Source organism: Chaetodon trifascialis, chromosome 5, assembly GCF_039877785.1.
Source record: "Chaetodon trifascialis isolate fChaTrf1 chromosome 5, fChaTrf1.hap1, whole genome shotgun sequence".
Taxonomy (NCBI): domain Eukaryota; kingdom Metazoa; phylum Chordata; class Actinopteri; order Chaetodontiformes; family Chaetodontidae; genus Chaetodon; species Chaetodon trifascialis.
In genome coordinates this window covers 16,897,114-16,914,414 of record NC_092060.1, presented here as the reverse complement: position 1 = coordinate 16,914,414, position 17,301 = coordinate 16,897,114, and the positions used below count along the sequence as shown (strand labels likewise).

The 17,301-nt window shown below is 41.5% G+C and overlaps 4 protein-coding genes across 34 annotated transcripts in view; all 4 read right to left on the bottom strand.

Annotated features, from left to right (window-relative positions):
• The window catches only part of LOC139331585 (protocadherin gamma-C5-like), a 296,020-nt gene that overhangs the window by 204,040 nt on the left and 74,679 nt on the right, over positions 1 to 17,301 (bottom strand). For 2 of the 31 annotated variants that reach the window (XM_070963158.1, XM_070963178.1), the window contains exon 1: positions 9,423 to 11,871. The exons of the other annotated variants lie outside the window; for them this stretch is intronic. In XM_070963158.1, coding sequence (XP_070819259.1) covers positions 9,423 to 11,786 — 2,364 coding nt within the window. In that variant the 5' untranslated portion in view covers positions 11,787 to 11,871. Of the gene's footprint in view, positions 1 to 9,422; positions 11,872 to 17,301 lie in introns of those variants that run through there. 31 annotated transcript variants of the gene reach the window in all.
• The window catches only part of LOC139331599 (protocadherin beta-16-like), a 236,821-nt gene that overhangs the window by 158,174 nt on the left and 61,346 nt on the right, over positions 1 to 17,301 (bottom strand). The gene's annotated exons all lie outside the window — the stretch shown is intronic.
• On the bottom strand, positions 468 to 5,663 carry LOC139331289 (protocadherin gamma-A11-like). The gene has a single exon (XM_070962697.1). The coding sequence runs from the start codon at positions 5,414 to 5,416 to the stop codon at positions 3,044 to 3,046; it is 2,373 nt and encodes a 790-aa protein (XP_070818798.1). The 5' UTR covers positions 5,417 to 5,663; the 3' UTR covers positions 468 to 3,043.
• Positions 12,369 to 16,080, bottom strand: LOC139331608 (protocadherin beta-16-like). The gene has a single exon (XM_070963197.1). The coding sequence runs from the start codon at positions 15,914 to 15,916 to the stop codon at positions 13,523 to 13,525; it is 2,394 nt and encodes a 797-aa protein (XP_070819298.1). The 5' UTR covers positions 15,917 to 16,080; the 3' UTR covers positions 12,369 to 13,522.

The following is a 17,301-nucleotide window of genomic DNA, read 5'->3' as shown; positions in this document are numbered from 1 at the left end:
GAGCACCTGCATATGTAGTTGACTTAAAAAGGGAAACTGTTGTCTGTAATGTTGAAAAGGGAAGTGAACTTGAGCAATGACACTGAGGCACAAAAAGTTTATAAAGTTAACGATTTACATATTTATACATGCAGCTTAAATGATTCACAGTAAATACATTAACATATCTGTGGTTTTATCATCATATTAAATAACATGTCAGCCTCCTTTAATCTGATTGGTTCCCTCAAATACATATCAGGGTGAAACCAAACTAGCAGTGGTGTAGACTTGATGAAACTGTGGAGGAAACTAAACTGAAAGTTGCTGAAAATATGTCGGTCTCCATCCTGTTTCTCATTCAAGTTCGCAATAACGCACTGGCCATATAAACTCTGACATGACAGTGGAGTCTCCTCACAGCAGTGCTTTGTATTATAACAGCAGTGACTTTTGGATTTTTTTTTTTAGTTTTCTTTATTGGTTGCAGTCTTAAGATATATCTGTATTTTATGTGATTCCTTTTATACTTTATAGGAAAAAAAGACTTGCATATATACTAACTTAAATAACATTAAGCAAATGCAGCACAAACAAGCTCAAAATCTTGTTAGAAATGCAATTCCTGCACTGTGCTCTTGCACTGAAGAAAAAGTCATACTATAAATAGGGTATGGGTGGCTCAATGAACAGAGTTAATAAATGTGTTTAATGCAAGAGAAGAGTAAGGCAATTACCTTTTTTCAAGATACTTAATTCAGATCATTTAAGTGTTGTGTTTTGTCTCTTGTTTCAATGAAAAGGTCACAACCATTAATGACCTCTGCAGATGTACAACTTCTATGGTGACTTAAGGTGATTACAACCGCTTACCACACCACATAACAGATGGATTGAATCAGCCTTTGACCTCTTCTGAAAAGAGGACAATAAAAACAAAATCCTTTCTAGCGTCACAGAAAAGAGTTACAGGAATCACACTGTCATTAACTTTTAACAAGACAATGGAAAATGCACTGAATCAAACACTTACTATCGAAAAAATAACAGCCGGACCTGGCAGCATAGCCAAGATTCACAAGTTAAACCTACTTACTTTAAACACAACCAGTCCACAGCAGAAAAATCATGCAGAACAACTATTACTAAAATCACAACACCATAAAAAATTATTTGGGTCACCTGGAGGGGAATGTCCCTCATTCTGTCTGCGTTTGTCTGGACTGCCTGTATGAAACTCAGGATGTATGTTGATAAAAAAGGTGATTCATATACCGTCAAGCCACAACCTGAGAAAAAATATGGTATTGGTATGCAACACAAAGCCGAGACTTGATCTTCACAGTGAATATACACACTCGATGAAGTATGGTTCACAATGTTATGAACAACATAAGGACATTGATTCTGAGCGTATCATTGAGCAAACACAAATCACTTCAGAAATGCCCAAACTGTTGTGCAAAATGATAAACTGCAAATAAAAGGAGAGAGAAAAAACTATGTTTCTTTCTTTTTCTATTTGTGTTAACTGTAGTTGCATAATCACAGAGGTCAGAGTAGAGAGCAAAAACAACCCTGTCAAACCTCAAACAAATGGAAGCCAAAACAAACACACATGTTAATAAAGTGTCGGCAACTGTATTCAAATGTTAACGCCTAAATACTGGTGATGCCGTCCACATTAAAAGCCAGCATTTGACAGCAGTAGCATGTTCTCAATCATTCAGCTTTAAGGTATGAAAATCAATCTGCTGCATATCATCATAATGCTAATACCCAAATCTTCTGTAAGTGTACGACCAGCGTGTGCATTCATGTGGCAGACACTTCTGATTAAAACAATGAACAAGCGAGGAACAACACAAGCAACAGCAGGTCAAGAAGACACAACCAAGTTTGAAATTCCTTCTGTGCCATGCATCACTAGATTGCAGCTTCATGAAGTAAGACATGAAAGCAAAAGACGTGAGATGTTTTTGGTTTGTTTTTGTCTGTTTGTAAGAGGAGAGATAGAGCGAGATGCATCTGCCAGAAACATTTAGCAAACAAGTCACAAACTGAAAACGACATGAGAGCGTATATGAACACACGTTGCTTCCTCTGCAACAATGATCATGTGCTTTAGCATTAAGAGAAAATTGCCACATACAAAACCTATCAAAGGCTATTACTGAAGCTCAATCACACTGTGGCCTTTAGCGTCCAGCTGATTAGTGGTTCAGGGGTTAATTTTAGGAAAATGCAGTAGAATAATTTGATTCAAGCACTGATATTTAATGTCGTTCAGATGCTATGAGATAATATATTTCATTAGTGAAAAGGTCAAGACCAAACGTTTGATGAGACACAAAAAGAACAATCTTCCTGAAAACGAGCAGCCCAGTGTCACAACTTCACATGAACAATAACCTCACTTTTTGCTGACCACGAGGAAAAACCAACATATATATAAATGAATAATCATCTGCGGCAAAGTGAAAAAATAACAACAGATTAGACCAAATTTAAACAATGACACATTACTCTGTTGGCTTGGACAAAATGCACAGGATTTGCAAGGCTCGCTGCTACACTAACACCTGTAAGCACAGAGAATGTATTCATATCTGAGAATAGTGCGACTGGATTGAACAAGCATTATATAACATGGACAACTACAAAAAGGACTTTAATTAATAGGCCTAATGTTAAATGCGAACAGTACGGAAAAGAAAGCGGGCATGGATGAAAACAAATGATTCTGGAAACTTAAAAACATGGGGGAAAATAATGATGATAATAATAGTAATCGAAAAAAAACGGAGGTTAACAACTGATTTACATATACAGACCGAAATAGAGAAACGGTGGGAAGAATAGACACTATATGGCAATTACGCGTCCTAACCCATAATTACGCACGAAGTCGGTGCAAAACACGACTTTGAGTTTGGAAATTATCCGATTATCAGCTATGCATTTAATAAAAATGAAAGGGTTGAAAGGAAACTGTCGGTGAATTGACTGTTCCTCATAAAAAAACTTTTAAAAAAACTTTTGAAAAAATGGATGGCGTGTGTATTCATACCTCTGAGTACCCTTCCAAATCTCCGAATGCTTCAGCAAAGTCTACTGGATCTTTCCTCAAAGTCTCATCAGCAGGCAGTGTGTTGTCATTGTAAGAGGAAACAAACTTAAAGTCACTGGTTCGAGATCCTGTTGTCAGGTAGGCGTCATAATTGTAAGTGCTGCGTAAAGTTCCTGTGCCGTCAACATCTGCGTAATTAGGAGGCAGATACGCGCTCGGGATGGCGACCGCTCCATCAAACAACAGTCTGGGCTTTCTCCTGCGACAAAACCTCACACCCAGGATGATGATGATGAAGGTCAGAAAAAAGGTGGACACTGACACCAGAGCGATGATCAGATAAGAGGTCAGTTTGGAATTCTTCTCATCATAAGAAATGTCCTTCAGTTCTGGCACCTCAGCCAAGTTATCAGAAATAAGTAAATACATGGAGCACGTGGCAGACAGAGAGGGCTGTCCGTTATCTTTCACTGACACAATCAGGTTCTGTTTCATGCTGTCAGATTCAGAAATGTCCCGCTGTGTCCTGATCTCTCCGCTGTGGACACCGATAGTGAAAAGTCCAGGATCAGTGGATTTGACTATCTGATAGGACAGCCAGGCGTTCTGGCCGGAGTCCGCGTCCACCGCGATCACTTTGGACACCAGAGAGCCTCCGTGTGCAGCTTTGGGGACCAGCTCGGTCATGAACGAGTTGCCCTCCGGGGCGGGGTACAGGATCTGAGGAGAGTTGTCGTTCACATCCGATATGAACACACTGACGGTCACGTTGCTGCTCAGAGGAGGAGAACCGTTGTCTCTGGCCATCACGTGCACTTTAAAACTCCTCAGCTGTTCATAATCAAACGACCTCACAGCGTGGATCACCCCCGTGTCTCCGTTCACAGACACATAGGAGGACACCGGGGCACCGCCCACCTCACCAGCTAATAGAGAATAAATCACTGTCCCGTTCTGTCTCCAGTCGGGGTCTCGAGCACTAACGGAACATAAAGTGGAGCCAGGTTTGTTGTTTTCACTCACATATGCGCTGTACGACTGCTCCTCAAACACAGGTGGGTTGTCGTTGATGTCTGCTACAGATAACTGAACACTTTTAGAGGAGGACAGAGGTGGAGAGCCCTCGTCAGTGGCAGTGATTGTAATGTTGTAATCAGACACGAGTTCGCGGTCCAGTTGTCCTGTGCTCACCAGAGAATAATAGTTTTTAATAGACGGAACCAACTTAAAAGGAACATTTTGCTGAATGGAGCAGCGCACCTGTCTGTTGCGCTCAGAGTCTCTGTCCTGCACGTTAATGATGCCCACCTCTGTACCAGACGGGGTGTCTTCTGGTATGGGATTCGTCAGTGATTTCAAATTGATGACAGGGGCGTTGTCATTCACATCAGTGATGGAAATTATTGCCTTAGCATAAGATGATAGACCTAATCCATCTTTTGCTTTAACGCGTATTTCAAATGATGTGGTTGTTTCATAATCAACAGCGCCAATTACTCTGATCTCACCCGATTTACGGTCAATACTAAATATCCTCTTCACATCATCAGTAACATGACTGAAGTCATAAGTCACATCTCCATTGACCCCCTCGTCTGCATCAGTGGCGCTCACTGTGACCACCACAGTGTCTACAGGAGCGTTTTCAGGCAGACTGGCTTTATAAACGGCCTGGCTGAACACTGGGGCGTTATCATTAGCATCCAGCACAGTGACGTGTATGACGACTGCACCTGATCTCTGAGGAGAGCCACCATCCAAAGCTGTAAGCAGCAAATTGATCTCCTGCTGTTGTTCACGATCAAGCTCTTTGTCAAGAACAAGCTCTATCGTGTTTCCATTAGCAGCCAAAATGAAATTTTCATTCTTTTTAAGGCTGTACTGCTGAACTGAATTCTGTCCTACATCCGCATCGTGCGCCTCCTCGATCACAAAACGAGCTCCCCTGACCGCAGACTCTCGGATTTCTATATTAATTGATTCTTCGTTAAATTGCGGGGAGTTATCATTAACGTCTTGAATGTGAAGAGTTATCCGATGAAGCTCGAGAGGATTCTCCAACACGAGCTCGTGTTTCAGGATGCACGAAGCCTTTTCTCCACAAAGCCCCTCTCGGTCAATCCTGTCGGCAACTATCAGCTCTCCATTATTCAGGTTGATGTCACAGTAACGTTTATCAGTCCCGTCGGTGTCAATACGGGCTCTCCTGTTAGAGAGCGCACGCGTCTCCAGCCCGAGATCCTTGGCCATATTTCCAATAACTGATCCTCGCTTCATCTCCTCAGGAAAAGAATAACTAATGTCGCCATATGCGGCATGCAAAAAAAGGAGCAGGAAATAGCCGATGCACGGATGGAAAGCCATCATTTTGGAATCAATCGCCAAGCAAGCGTTCCCAATGCGTGAATCGATGCAACAGACACGGTTAAACCACAAAACACGAATAGCAGCAGCAGTTCAGGGTGACTGTGCCTATAATTAGACCACGCAATGGGCGTACAAAACTGTCCGTCCACAAAGGACAGAGGCATTAAACCATCTTAAGGCTGGTGTATAGCGACACCGTGAGTTCAATTCAACAATAACACTGATGATACAAATCAAAAGGAATAAGACAAATTCACTTCACTGTTTACAGCATTTGCAGAAACGCTCATCCACAATCAATTCAAATCAGAACACCAGTTTTAACAAGTAGTACTGTACATACATTTAGTTCAGTGTGTCCAAAACTGACTCACATTAAGGTCTGAAGACAGCATGGACTTTTTCAAGCCACGCTTTTTTTATTCTTTTCAGATGTGCAAGCTAGAATTCATGTTGTCTTTGAACGTCATAGTCAGCACACTTAAATAACATACATTTTAATACAGTAACGTGACATTTCAAATAGCTGCCCTGCTCGGGAAAATAAGCTTTGTCAGATTCAAGGACAATGACAAAATTAAAATGTCCTGTGTTTGCAATATATCCCAGCTATAAATCGGCAGCAATCATCTGATACTGTTAATTCCCTAAAAGGGGGTATTGTTTTCATTTTTAACACCTATCAAAGGGACTTTTCTGCAGAGTAGACCAGGTTCCAGTGCATCTTTGCTGTTGTCTGGTGAAATATCTAGAACTGAAATGCTGTGGTCACCATAATCATGGTGTGCACATTAGAAGGTGTTTAACTCCAGACTTTCATCACTTGGTTTGTTTTGCTCAGAATTTCACTGCGTGAGGCTGAGTTGGCTTTTTTTTTTTTTTTTTTGGTACAGAAACACATTACAGCATATGTACTTTCTTTAAGGTAAACTTGCAGTCGAAATATACGGCAGCACGGGCATGACTGCAGTGAGCTGCTTCTTGCTGTCTGAAAACATTTATGTGCATTTTTGCAATCTATATCAAAATCATACCACACCGTAGTCACCTTTGCCATCACATCAAGGGTTGCACACATTTGGTATAGCAAACACTGTTGTCTAGAAGGGGATCAAGAGAGTCTCTCCCTGCCTCTATTCCATCACGTCAGTGGGACTGTTTGATTCTTGTTTTGTTTCTTTTGATAGACAGCAGCCTTATCTCAAGATGTACTAATAGTTTAAATTCATGCATTGTTATAAGGTCATTGTTTGCCTCAATCATAACTTTATGTATGTCAACTAAATGCTTGTCTGTAAGCAGTAGAAATGCTGGCATCACCAACTTTGAACTGGATCCACTAGAAAGCCGGCCTGTCTTTGACCCCACTTGGTCTGACATCCTCCAATCAGCTTCAACTTGTATTGATAAAAGGCTTCATTTTTTTTCAGTTCCTGAAAGAATTGGCATGTATTAAGTTTATGACCAGAACATGTGTTTAAATTCTGTCTAAGAGACAGACTTCTGTTACTGCTGTATCTTAGGACAAAGAACTGCAAACAATGAAGAGAAAAGTAAATGCAAAAGTCAAAATGTCGGAAAACCTGTTGAGGGGGACACACTACTCTTTCCACTACTCTACCACATCTGTGCAACTGCAAAGGTCGATACAACACTGCAAATCTACACTTGTTATGGTGATTTATAGTTACTGCAGATATTCTGTCTCATTATCCCATATGATGAAGAGGAAGTCGGGCCCAGTCTACACCTTGCAGCAATTTCTTTCTTCTCAGACATTAAAAAGAAAAACAAAAAAAAAAAATCACCTTTCAAAAAGTCACACAGGAAAGATGCAGGATACAGTCTGACACTGGGTATCCTCTCAAAAAAACAACAGACAGTCATAAGGTAACAAAAGTTCTTCATTGTAAAACCATTGACGTCCCCATATGGACTCAGCACAAGCACTGGAAAAATCTCCAATGGAGGAATATTTCCAATGAAAATGGCAAACTAAAATTACAACACAAAACAATTACAAATTCACTCTTTCCTTCTCTCTGAAGCTGTGCCCAAATCCTTCAGTGATCAAACACAACAAGAGAGGCCAATCCAGCATACACGTTCGTAAATGGGAATGGACTGGCTGTGTGTCATCCTCCTGTGGTACATATGCTGCTATGACACAACAAACGTTTCAGTCAGCCAACTCTTGAGATACATACAGCACTCTGCTAGACACCATAATCACATACTTCCCTGGGCTAGAGAGAAAGATCACTGTTTGCCAGAATATTTAGCAACAAAGTCAACAATTGTATATGACATATGGTGGCAAATGTGATGATAGATATCATTTCTTTGTCAACAAAGACCATGTGATGGCATGTTGTGCATGGTTCATAACTGACAGTCCCTACACTGAGCTGATTACTAAAACTTGTTGAAACCAAGATTCCAGGTAACTGTGAGAGTGATTTGTGTAATATTTAAAAGAAGAGTACTGTTCAGGCAATTTTGTACTAAAAAGCATAGAGTCAGTCGTCGTGTTTCTGAGAGTTTATTCTGACACCTGCAGACGGTCTCCTTCCTTGCTGTCTCAAGTGTGAGATGACAAGAAAGAGCCCAGAGCAGGAGAAGTTGTTAGATTATATGCAATACATTATCTTGTAGACAGAATGACTTTAGTCTATCATCAGAACAATGTCAGCACAATAGGCACGTAATAATGTGCTGTACAATCAGGACAAAAGGTTCACTTAACCAGTGCGTAAGAACATACGTGGTGTCATGGTCAGCAGATTATGGCACACGCACAGACCTAATCATATGACATGGTTATTCATTTGGCTTTCAGACAGTGAATAATTATGATCGAGTAAAACAGAAGATGAATAATAAGAATTCCCATCAACAATGCCAGAAATGACACCTTTCAAAGGAATGCCACTGTGTCATCTTTCATGCAGGGCAAACAATGTCAACAACAGATCTATCATGAATGATCAGTCCCAACAAAGCGTTCGGCTCACATGAAAGCTTCAAAATGTATGACATCAAGGCTAAAAAAAAAATCTTTTCATAAAATGACAAAGTGAACAATGTATAACATCACACGACAACAACTCGTTTGATGGAGTGAAGCATTGCTCCACATGTTAGGGAAACAAACATCACATCCAGAACTCCCTGATTGATTTGAATACCCTGCCAACACCAGAAATATACTCAAAGATGACATGTCATGACCTTTTCCTGTCCTTACAAGCCTCATCTCACATCTTCAGAGTGTGCTCTTATTTTGGATAAATACATATGTTGTCGCACAGAGCAGTCAGTTGGTGACTTTATACGTTGCATTCAGGAAAGTTTGCCATTAAGATTGAAAATGGTCTGATGATAAGAAACTGCAGTTTGAAGATGTTTGTGAGAGCAGCACAAAACTGACAGATAAAGTGTGAATTTTCAAACACAACTTCAACTATGAATGCTTTTGAAACAATGCCTACAAACAGAGAATGACACACTCAAAAGTAATCAAGATGAAACCCACAGCAGTTGAAATGAAAACTATTTTCAAAAATTAAAAAAAAAAAAAAAGTCTTAGTAAAAACATTTAATGCAACATGGCCAATCATACCTGTGTGAACACCACCAATTCTTCAAAACCCTTCACAAATTCTGCTGGACTCTTACTCAAATTCTGATCACTGGGCAAAGTCTTCTCATTGAACAATGAACCAAACTCACAGTCCAACCGCAATCCATCAACATGTATCTGTTATAAGCTGTAATTCCCTCAGATAATCATGATAATCATGTTATGTCGTCTGACATATTAAAAAGCAATTCGTCAGTTCGAAAATGAAACCTTATTTAGAGATTTTAAGTTCCATGCAAGAGCAAAGAAAGAACGATTAGACGACTCCCGTTGTAGTTGGATTGCAATAATTAGGAAAGTTACAAAAACACCTCTCTTAGTTTAGAAGAAAAAGAATCACTATTGTACATCAGTTTTTCATACCTCTGGGGAAACTTCAGGATCTCCAAACACATCAGAAAAGTCAGTGGGATCTTTCCTCAGAGTCTGGTCAGCAGGCAGTGTGTTGTCATTGTAAGAGGAAACAAACTTAAAGTCACTGGTTCGAGATCCTGTTGTCAGGTAGGCGTCATAATTGTAAGTGCTGCGTAAAGTTCCTGTGCCGTCAACATCTGCGTAATTAGGAGGCAGATACGCGCTCGGGATGGCGACTGCTCCATCAAACAACAGTCTGGGCTTTCTCCTGCGACAAAACCTCACACCCAGGATGATGATGATGAAGGTCAGAAAAAAGGTGGACACTGACACCAGAGCGATGATCAGATAAGAGGTCAGCTTGGAATTCTTCTCATCATAAGAAATGTCCTTCAGTTCTGGCACCTCAGCCAAGTTATCAGAAATAAGTAAATACATGGAGCACGTGGCAGACAGAGAGGGCTGTCCGTTATCTTTCACTGACACAATCAGGTTCTGTTTCATGCTGTCAGATTCAGAAATGTCCCGCTGTGTCCTGATCTCTCCGCTGTGGACACCGATAGTGAAAAGTCCAGGATCAGTGGATTTGACTATCTGATAGGACAGCCAGGCGTTCTGGCCGGAGTCCGCGTCCACCGCGATCACTTTGGACACCAGAGAGCCTCCGTGTGCAGCTTTGGGGACCAGCTCGGTCATGAACGAGTTGCCCTCCGGGGCGGGGTACAGGATCTGAGGAGAGTTGTCGTTCACATCCGACATGAACACACTGACGGTCACGTTGCTGCTCAGAGGAGGAGAACCGTTGTCTCTGGCCATCACGTGCACTTTAAAACTCCTCAGCTGTTCATAATCAAACGACCTCACAGCGTGGATCACCCCCGTGTCTCCGTTCACAGACACATAGGAGGACACCGGGGCACCGCCCACCTCACCAGCTAACAGAGAATAAATCACTGTCCCGTTCTGTCTCCAGTCGGGGTCTCGAGCACTAACGGAACATAAAGTGGAGCCAGGTTTGTTGTTTTCACTCACATATGCGCTGTACGACTGCTCCTCAAACACAGGTGGGTTGTCGTTGATGTCTGCTACAGATAACTGAACACTTTTAGAGGAGGACAGAGGTGGAGAGCCCTCGTCAGTGGCAGTGATTGTAATGTTGTAATCAGACACTAGTTCACGGTCCAGTTGTCCTGTGCTCACCAGAGAATAATAGTTTTTAATAGACGGAACCAACTTAAAAGGGACGTTTTGCTGAATGGAGCAGCGCACCTGCTGGTTGTTCTCAGAATCTGCATCCTGCACGTTAATGATGCCCACCTCTGTACCAGGTGACACGTTCTCCGGTACTGGATTTGCCAGAGATTTCACATAGATTACAGGTATGTTGTCATTCACGTCGGTGACATCAACGGTGACCTTTGCATATGATGATAAACCTAAACCATCTTTTGCTTTAACGCGTAAATCATAGGTTGCAACAGTCTCAAAGTCAATCACACCACTGACTTTTATTTTTCCGTTCTTCCGGTCAATATTAAATACTTTCTTTACATCCTCTGAAACATGCCCAAAGTCATAAGTCACATCTCCATTGACCCCCTCGTCTGCATCAGTGGCGCTCACTGTGACCACCACAGTGTCTACAGGAGCGTTTTCAGGCAGACTGGCTTTATAAACGGCCTGGCTGAACACTGGGGCGTTATCATTAGCATCCAGCACAGTGACGTGTATGACGACTGTACCTGATCTCTGAGGAGAGCCACCATCCAAAGCTGTAAGCAGCAAATTGATCTCCTGCTGTTGTTCACGATCAAGCTCTTTGTCAAGAACAAGCTCTATTGTGTTTCCATTAGCAGCCAAAATGAAATTCTCATTCTTTTTAAGGCTGTACTGCTGAACTGAATTCTGTCCTACATCCGCATCGTGCGCCTCCTCGATCACAAAACGAGCTCCCCTATCCGCAGACTCTTGAATTTCTAGATTAATCGATTCTTCGTTAAATTGGGGTGAGTTATCGTTAACATCTTGAATGTGCAGAGTGAAAGGATGCAGTTCCAGGGGATTCTCCAGTACAAGATCGCGCTTTATTACACACGACAGCTTTTCTCCACAAAGCCCCTCTCGGTCAATCCTGTCGGCGACAACTAACTCTCCGGTACTGAGACTGATGTCACAATAACGTTTGCGATTCCCCCCGGCATCAACACGGGCATTTCGAGCAGACAGTTTACTCATGTCCAGGTTAAGATCCTTCGCTATATTCCCAATAACAGATCCGCGCTTCATTTCCTCTTGGAAGGAATAGCTCACGTCGCCATCCACGGCTTGCCACACGAGAAAGAAAAGGATGCAGCTCACTTTGAGCCCCGTCATGGCACTACGTTTGTTACAGAAAAACGGTCCGCTTTTAGATTTCTTATTCAAGGACTCTACGGTTCAGACAAAAGCAAATCGACAGCACTGCTCCTCGGTCCCACAGCAACTGAAAAAAATACCCTTTTATTGGTCTGCAGGCTGCAACAGAGGGTGGAGTGGAAATGTTTCGGGTAGACTGGTAAATAGCGACACCATGAGTGAAATAAAGAAATGACAGAGCGTATTTTTATGAAAATTATTATTATTATTGTTGTTGTTGTTGTTGTTGTTGCTAGTAGTAGTAGTAGTAGTATTAGTAGTAGTAGCAGCACCACCATAGGTCTTATAAAAATTAAATAACTACTATAAAAGATATTTTAAAATTACAGTATAGAGGAATGATAATTGGTTTAAGATTTTATGCAGCATCATAACACAAAAAGGCTTCGGGTGTAAGAAAAGTTATTGTCACATTACAGTTATAGATGAGTTGCAGTGATTAATTTTAAATAAATAAATAAATATATATATATATATATATATATATATATATATATATATTTTTTTTTTTTTTTTTTTTTTTTTTTTTTTTTTAAACAATCAACAGAATGTAGTATGCAAGCATTTTTTGACTGAAATTAAAAAACAAGTCCCCTCATGAAATGTTTTCAAATGGCCAATATAAAGCCAGTGCCTCACAGCGAATATAATTACGCTCAGGGCAAGCTTGTGAATAAAATACCTTCTTAGAGTTTATCAAGATGCAGAGACAGACTGGTAAATCCGGACAAAACATATCTGTTAAAAAGTGTAGAGACACTGTCAAAAACAAACAAAGTGAGTGTCCTGAAAAGGATCAAGACAGAAAATCAGAGCTTACTAAAACATACTCTGCTGAGCAAAAGAGAGACAGAGACAGAGTCCAAGAGACATCCTAAATAAGACAGAGGAAGAGTCCTATTAAAAGTAAAATAAATCATAACAGCACCAAGTCAAAACTGCCAATACCTCTTAACCGTCAGCTGGGACAGTTTACAAATCCCAAGACCAATCAAAAGTTTTTCTAACAGCTAAATTTAAGGTTTTTGGTTGAATATAGGTCAATGCCTCATTCAGAACACAAAAAAGTAGAAAATATGACGAGAATAAATATGGAAACTCAAGTACAAGTTGATGACCAAATACCCCATATAATCGAACCTGTCTGACTGGAATCACAGACATATCTCTTATCTGTCCAAGAAGGCAGGTGAGGCAGACAAGAACAACAACATTGAAAGTGGATCTCACAAGGTCTTGAGCATAGTCGTCAAAATGCAGAATTATTATTGTGTATCAGATATGCATACAAGTAATTGTGGAAACAAAGTCTCTCCACAATGTACCACAATGTATCTACTGACAGTCATAATTTAATTCCTAAGATTGTCTCTTCTCGTCCAAAATATTAATTAGAAAACTATGACTTCCAAATGAAACCTTACTTAGAGCTTTATTTAATAAATGTTTACTCGGAAGGCCAGGTCCACACAAAAGCAAGGGGAAAGTAAAGCAGAAAAAAATGTTTGACAGAGGTGATTGTAGTTAGATCTTGCCATCAAAAGAAAAAAGAAAGAAAGAGGAGTCACTTGTACTGAAATTGATCGGATTAAGAAAATTAAAGAAGCACTTGTCTGATACTGCCACTAAGAAAGAAAAACAGAAATCCCCCATTTAGTTTAGAAGAAAAAGAAGCACTATTAGATATCAGTTTTTCATACCTCTGGGGAAACTTCAGGATCTCCAAACACATCAGAGAAGTCAGTGGGATCTTTCCTCAGAGTCTGGTCAGCAGGCAGTGTGTTGTCATTGTAAGAGGAAACAAACTTAAAGTCACTGGTTCGAGATCCTGTTGTCAGGTAGGCGTCATAATTGTAAGTGCTGCGTAAAGTTCCTGTGCCGTCAACATCTGCGTAATTTGGAGGCAGATACGCGCTCGGGATGGCGACTGCTCCATCAAACAACAGTCTGGGCTTTCTCCTGCGACAAAACCTCACACCCAGGATGATGATGATGAAGGTCAGAAAGAAGGTGGACACTGACACCAGAGCGATGATCAGATAAGAGGTCAGTTTGGAATTCTTCTCATCATAAGAAATGTCCTTCAGTTCTGGCACCTCAGCCAAGTTATCAGATATAAGTAAATACATGGAGCACGTGGCAGACAGAGAGGGCTGTCCGTTATCTTTCACTGACACAATCAGGTTCTGTTTCATGCTGTCAGATTCAGAAATGTCCCGCTGTGTCCTGATCTCTCCGCTGTGGACACCGATAGTGAAAAGTCCAGGATCAGTGGATTTGACTATCTGATAGGACAGCCAGGCGTTCTGGCCGGAGTCCGCGTCCACCGCGATCACTTTGGACACCAGAGAGCCTCCGTGTGCAGCTTTGGGGACCAGCTCGGTCATAAACGAGTTGCCCTCCGGGGCGGGGTACAGGATCTGAGGAGAGTTGTCGTTCACATCCGATATGAACACACTGACGGTCACGTTGCTGCTCAGAGGAGGAGAACCGTTGTCTCTGGCCATCACGTGCACTTTAAAACTCCTCAGCTGTTCATAATCAAACGACCTCACAGCGTGGATCACCCCCGTGTCTCCGTTCACAGACACATAGGAGGACACCGGGGCACCGCCCACCTCACCAGCTAACAGAGAATAAATCACTGTCCCGTTCTGTCTCCAGTCGGGGTCTCGAGCACTAACGGAACATAAAGTGGAGCCAGGTTTGTTGTTTTCACTCACATATGCGCTGTACGACTGCTCCTCAAACACAGGTGGGTTGTCGTTGATGTCTGCTACAGATAACTGAACACTTTTAGAGGAGGACAGAGGTGGAGAGCCCTCGTCAGTGGCAGTGATTGTAATGTTGTAATCAGACACGAGTTCGCGGTCCAGCTGTCCTGTGCTCACCAGAGAATAATAGTTTTTAATAGACGGAACCAACTTAAAAGGAACGTTTTGCTGAATGGAGCAGCGCACCTGTCTGTTGTTCTCAGAGTCTCTGTCCTGCACGTTAATGATGCCCACCTCTGTACCAGGTGGCACGTTCTCAGGTATGGGGTTAGACAGAGATTTCAGGTTTATAACTGGGGCGTTGTCATTTATGTCAGTAATCTCTATCATTAAAGTTGCATATGAGGCCAAACCCAGACCATCTTTAGCGCTGATCTGCATTTCATATGAAGATTCTTTTTCATAATCAATAGATCCAGACACTCTAACCTCCCCCGTTTCAGGGTTAAGAGAAAAAAATTGGTTATCATCTGAAACATGGTCAAATCCATAGGTAATTTCGCTATTTAAACCTTCGTCCGCATCAGTAGCACTCACTGTGATCACCAGTGTATCCAGAGGAGAGTTTTCAGGCAGACTGGCTTTATACACGGCCTGGCTAAACACTGGTACATTATCATTAGCATCCAGCACAGTAACCTGTATGACTACAGTCCCTGACCGCCGAGGTGAGCCACCATCGAATGCGGTAAGCAATAACATCATCTCCTTTTTGTCCTCTCTGTCTAGTTCTTTGTCTAAGACTAATTCACCATACTTTCGCCCCCCTGCTTTTGTGTTTACATTTAATTTGAAATGATCATTCTGCTGAAGCGAGTAGCTCTGAACAGCATTTTCTCCGATGTCTCCATCGTGTGCCTCATCCAAGAGAAAACGCGCACCCTTGTCTGCTGATTCGCGAATTTCAAATTTAAGTGATTCTTCTTTAAACTGCGGTGAATTATCATTAATATCTTGAACACGGATACTTATACGGTGCAGCTCTAGTGGATTTTCCAGTACGAGTTCCTGTTTAACAACACATGATGCCTTTTTCGCACAAAGCCCTTCTCTGTCAATCCTCTCTTGTACGATCAAGTCTCCGGTGCTCAGGTTAATGCCGCAGTACTGCACGTTGTTGTCTTCACTGTCGATACGAGCCTTGCGAGCTGACAGTCTGCCCAAATCAAGTCCCAGATCCTTCGCGATATTTCCAATTACAGATCCACGTTTCATCTCCTCCGGGATAGAATAGCTCACGTCGCCATACACGGAATGAAGGACAAGGAAAACAAAAGCAAGGCCGCATAGCAGCGCAAATCTGCTGTTTCCCATCGTTACTCAGAGAAAAGCCACAGACGCAGTAAAGAAATACGAATCAGGAGTGGTGATTCCTTCACAGAAAAGCAAAATGTCACATAGTAGTCCCACACGACGCGTTTTTGTGGCTACAACAGCAGATTCAGGCTTTTAATTCGTCGAGTCAGAAGGGTGGAGAATGACCTGCCTTCTCGTTTACTGGTACACACTGACACCACGAGTTTCTGTGCAGGTATAACAAGGCGATGAAGGATTTTAGACAAATTCAAAGATAGAGTCTTTCATAAACCTGAATGAAAAAAAGGGGAAACCAAAAAAAGATATACTTGAAAACAGACTGAAAGGTTCAAACAGTTGTTGCCAAAGTCAATGGAAAAAGTGCTGAAATATAGTAAATTTTAAAGTGACAGCAGTTGAAAAGCAGAAAATCCAACACAAAGAAACTTTCAGGATAAAGTTTTATGTTTTCCTTTTCTGCAACCATTTAACTGCAATTGCATGCATTTGATATACGTTATTTTTGTTTTGTACTGTGTTGGTAGTTGACTTATGTCTTCTTGGACACGAATATATGCTATCTATCAGAGAAAACAAATACATTAGTATGAAAATAGAAATTCATTAGCATGTGCTATTTTGTTAGACGGTCTGTGAAAGACTGCAGGTCATGGTAGCGGAAACGAGGACGCATTTTTCACCGATGCAAATATCAATTATTTACAGATACAGGGCAATCTTAAGAAAGCCAGACACCACTGGGACAACAGAATTATCACAGAGCTTCAGATTTTCATTTATCCATAATACTTTTACACCGCGGCTTCTTTTCCGTTACCACTGACACACTTCTAACAAGCTTCGATCAGGAAGAGACAACCACAGTGATATCAGATTAGAGCCACAGCATGTTCAGATGCAAACACTGAAGCAAGTAAAACAAATATTTCAGACAAATCTGTACTGAGTCAAATTTACTGGCACAAAATTCACCAACGGGGTAAAATGACAACAGCATAAACCACAGAGGTAAACTCCCTCTGAAAATCCATCAGTCAATCCAATGGACTTCAGCACCAAGGACAGAGAAACAAGGAACGGAAAGGACAGGCTTTCCCTCACTGGAACATAAAAAGAGCAATCCTGTGGAGTCTATGAGGGTATTACAACAACAACAACAACAACAACAACAACAACAACAACAACAACAACAACAACATCCAAAGTACTGGCAGTATAAACCTATTGGACACGGGTGCGCAAGCGCTTCATACGTGTGTGGATGCCTGCCTGCGTGGCGGGTCGATGGATGTCAAGTTAGTCTATGGGATTTGCGTTGAGAGCAGTTCAGGTTCAATACGCACATCATGAAAAAATTAATCCAAATGTGAATGAAGTGATAC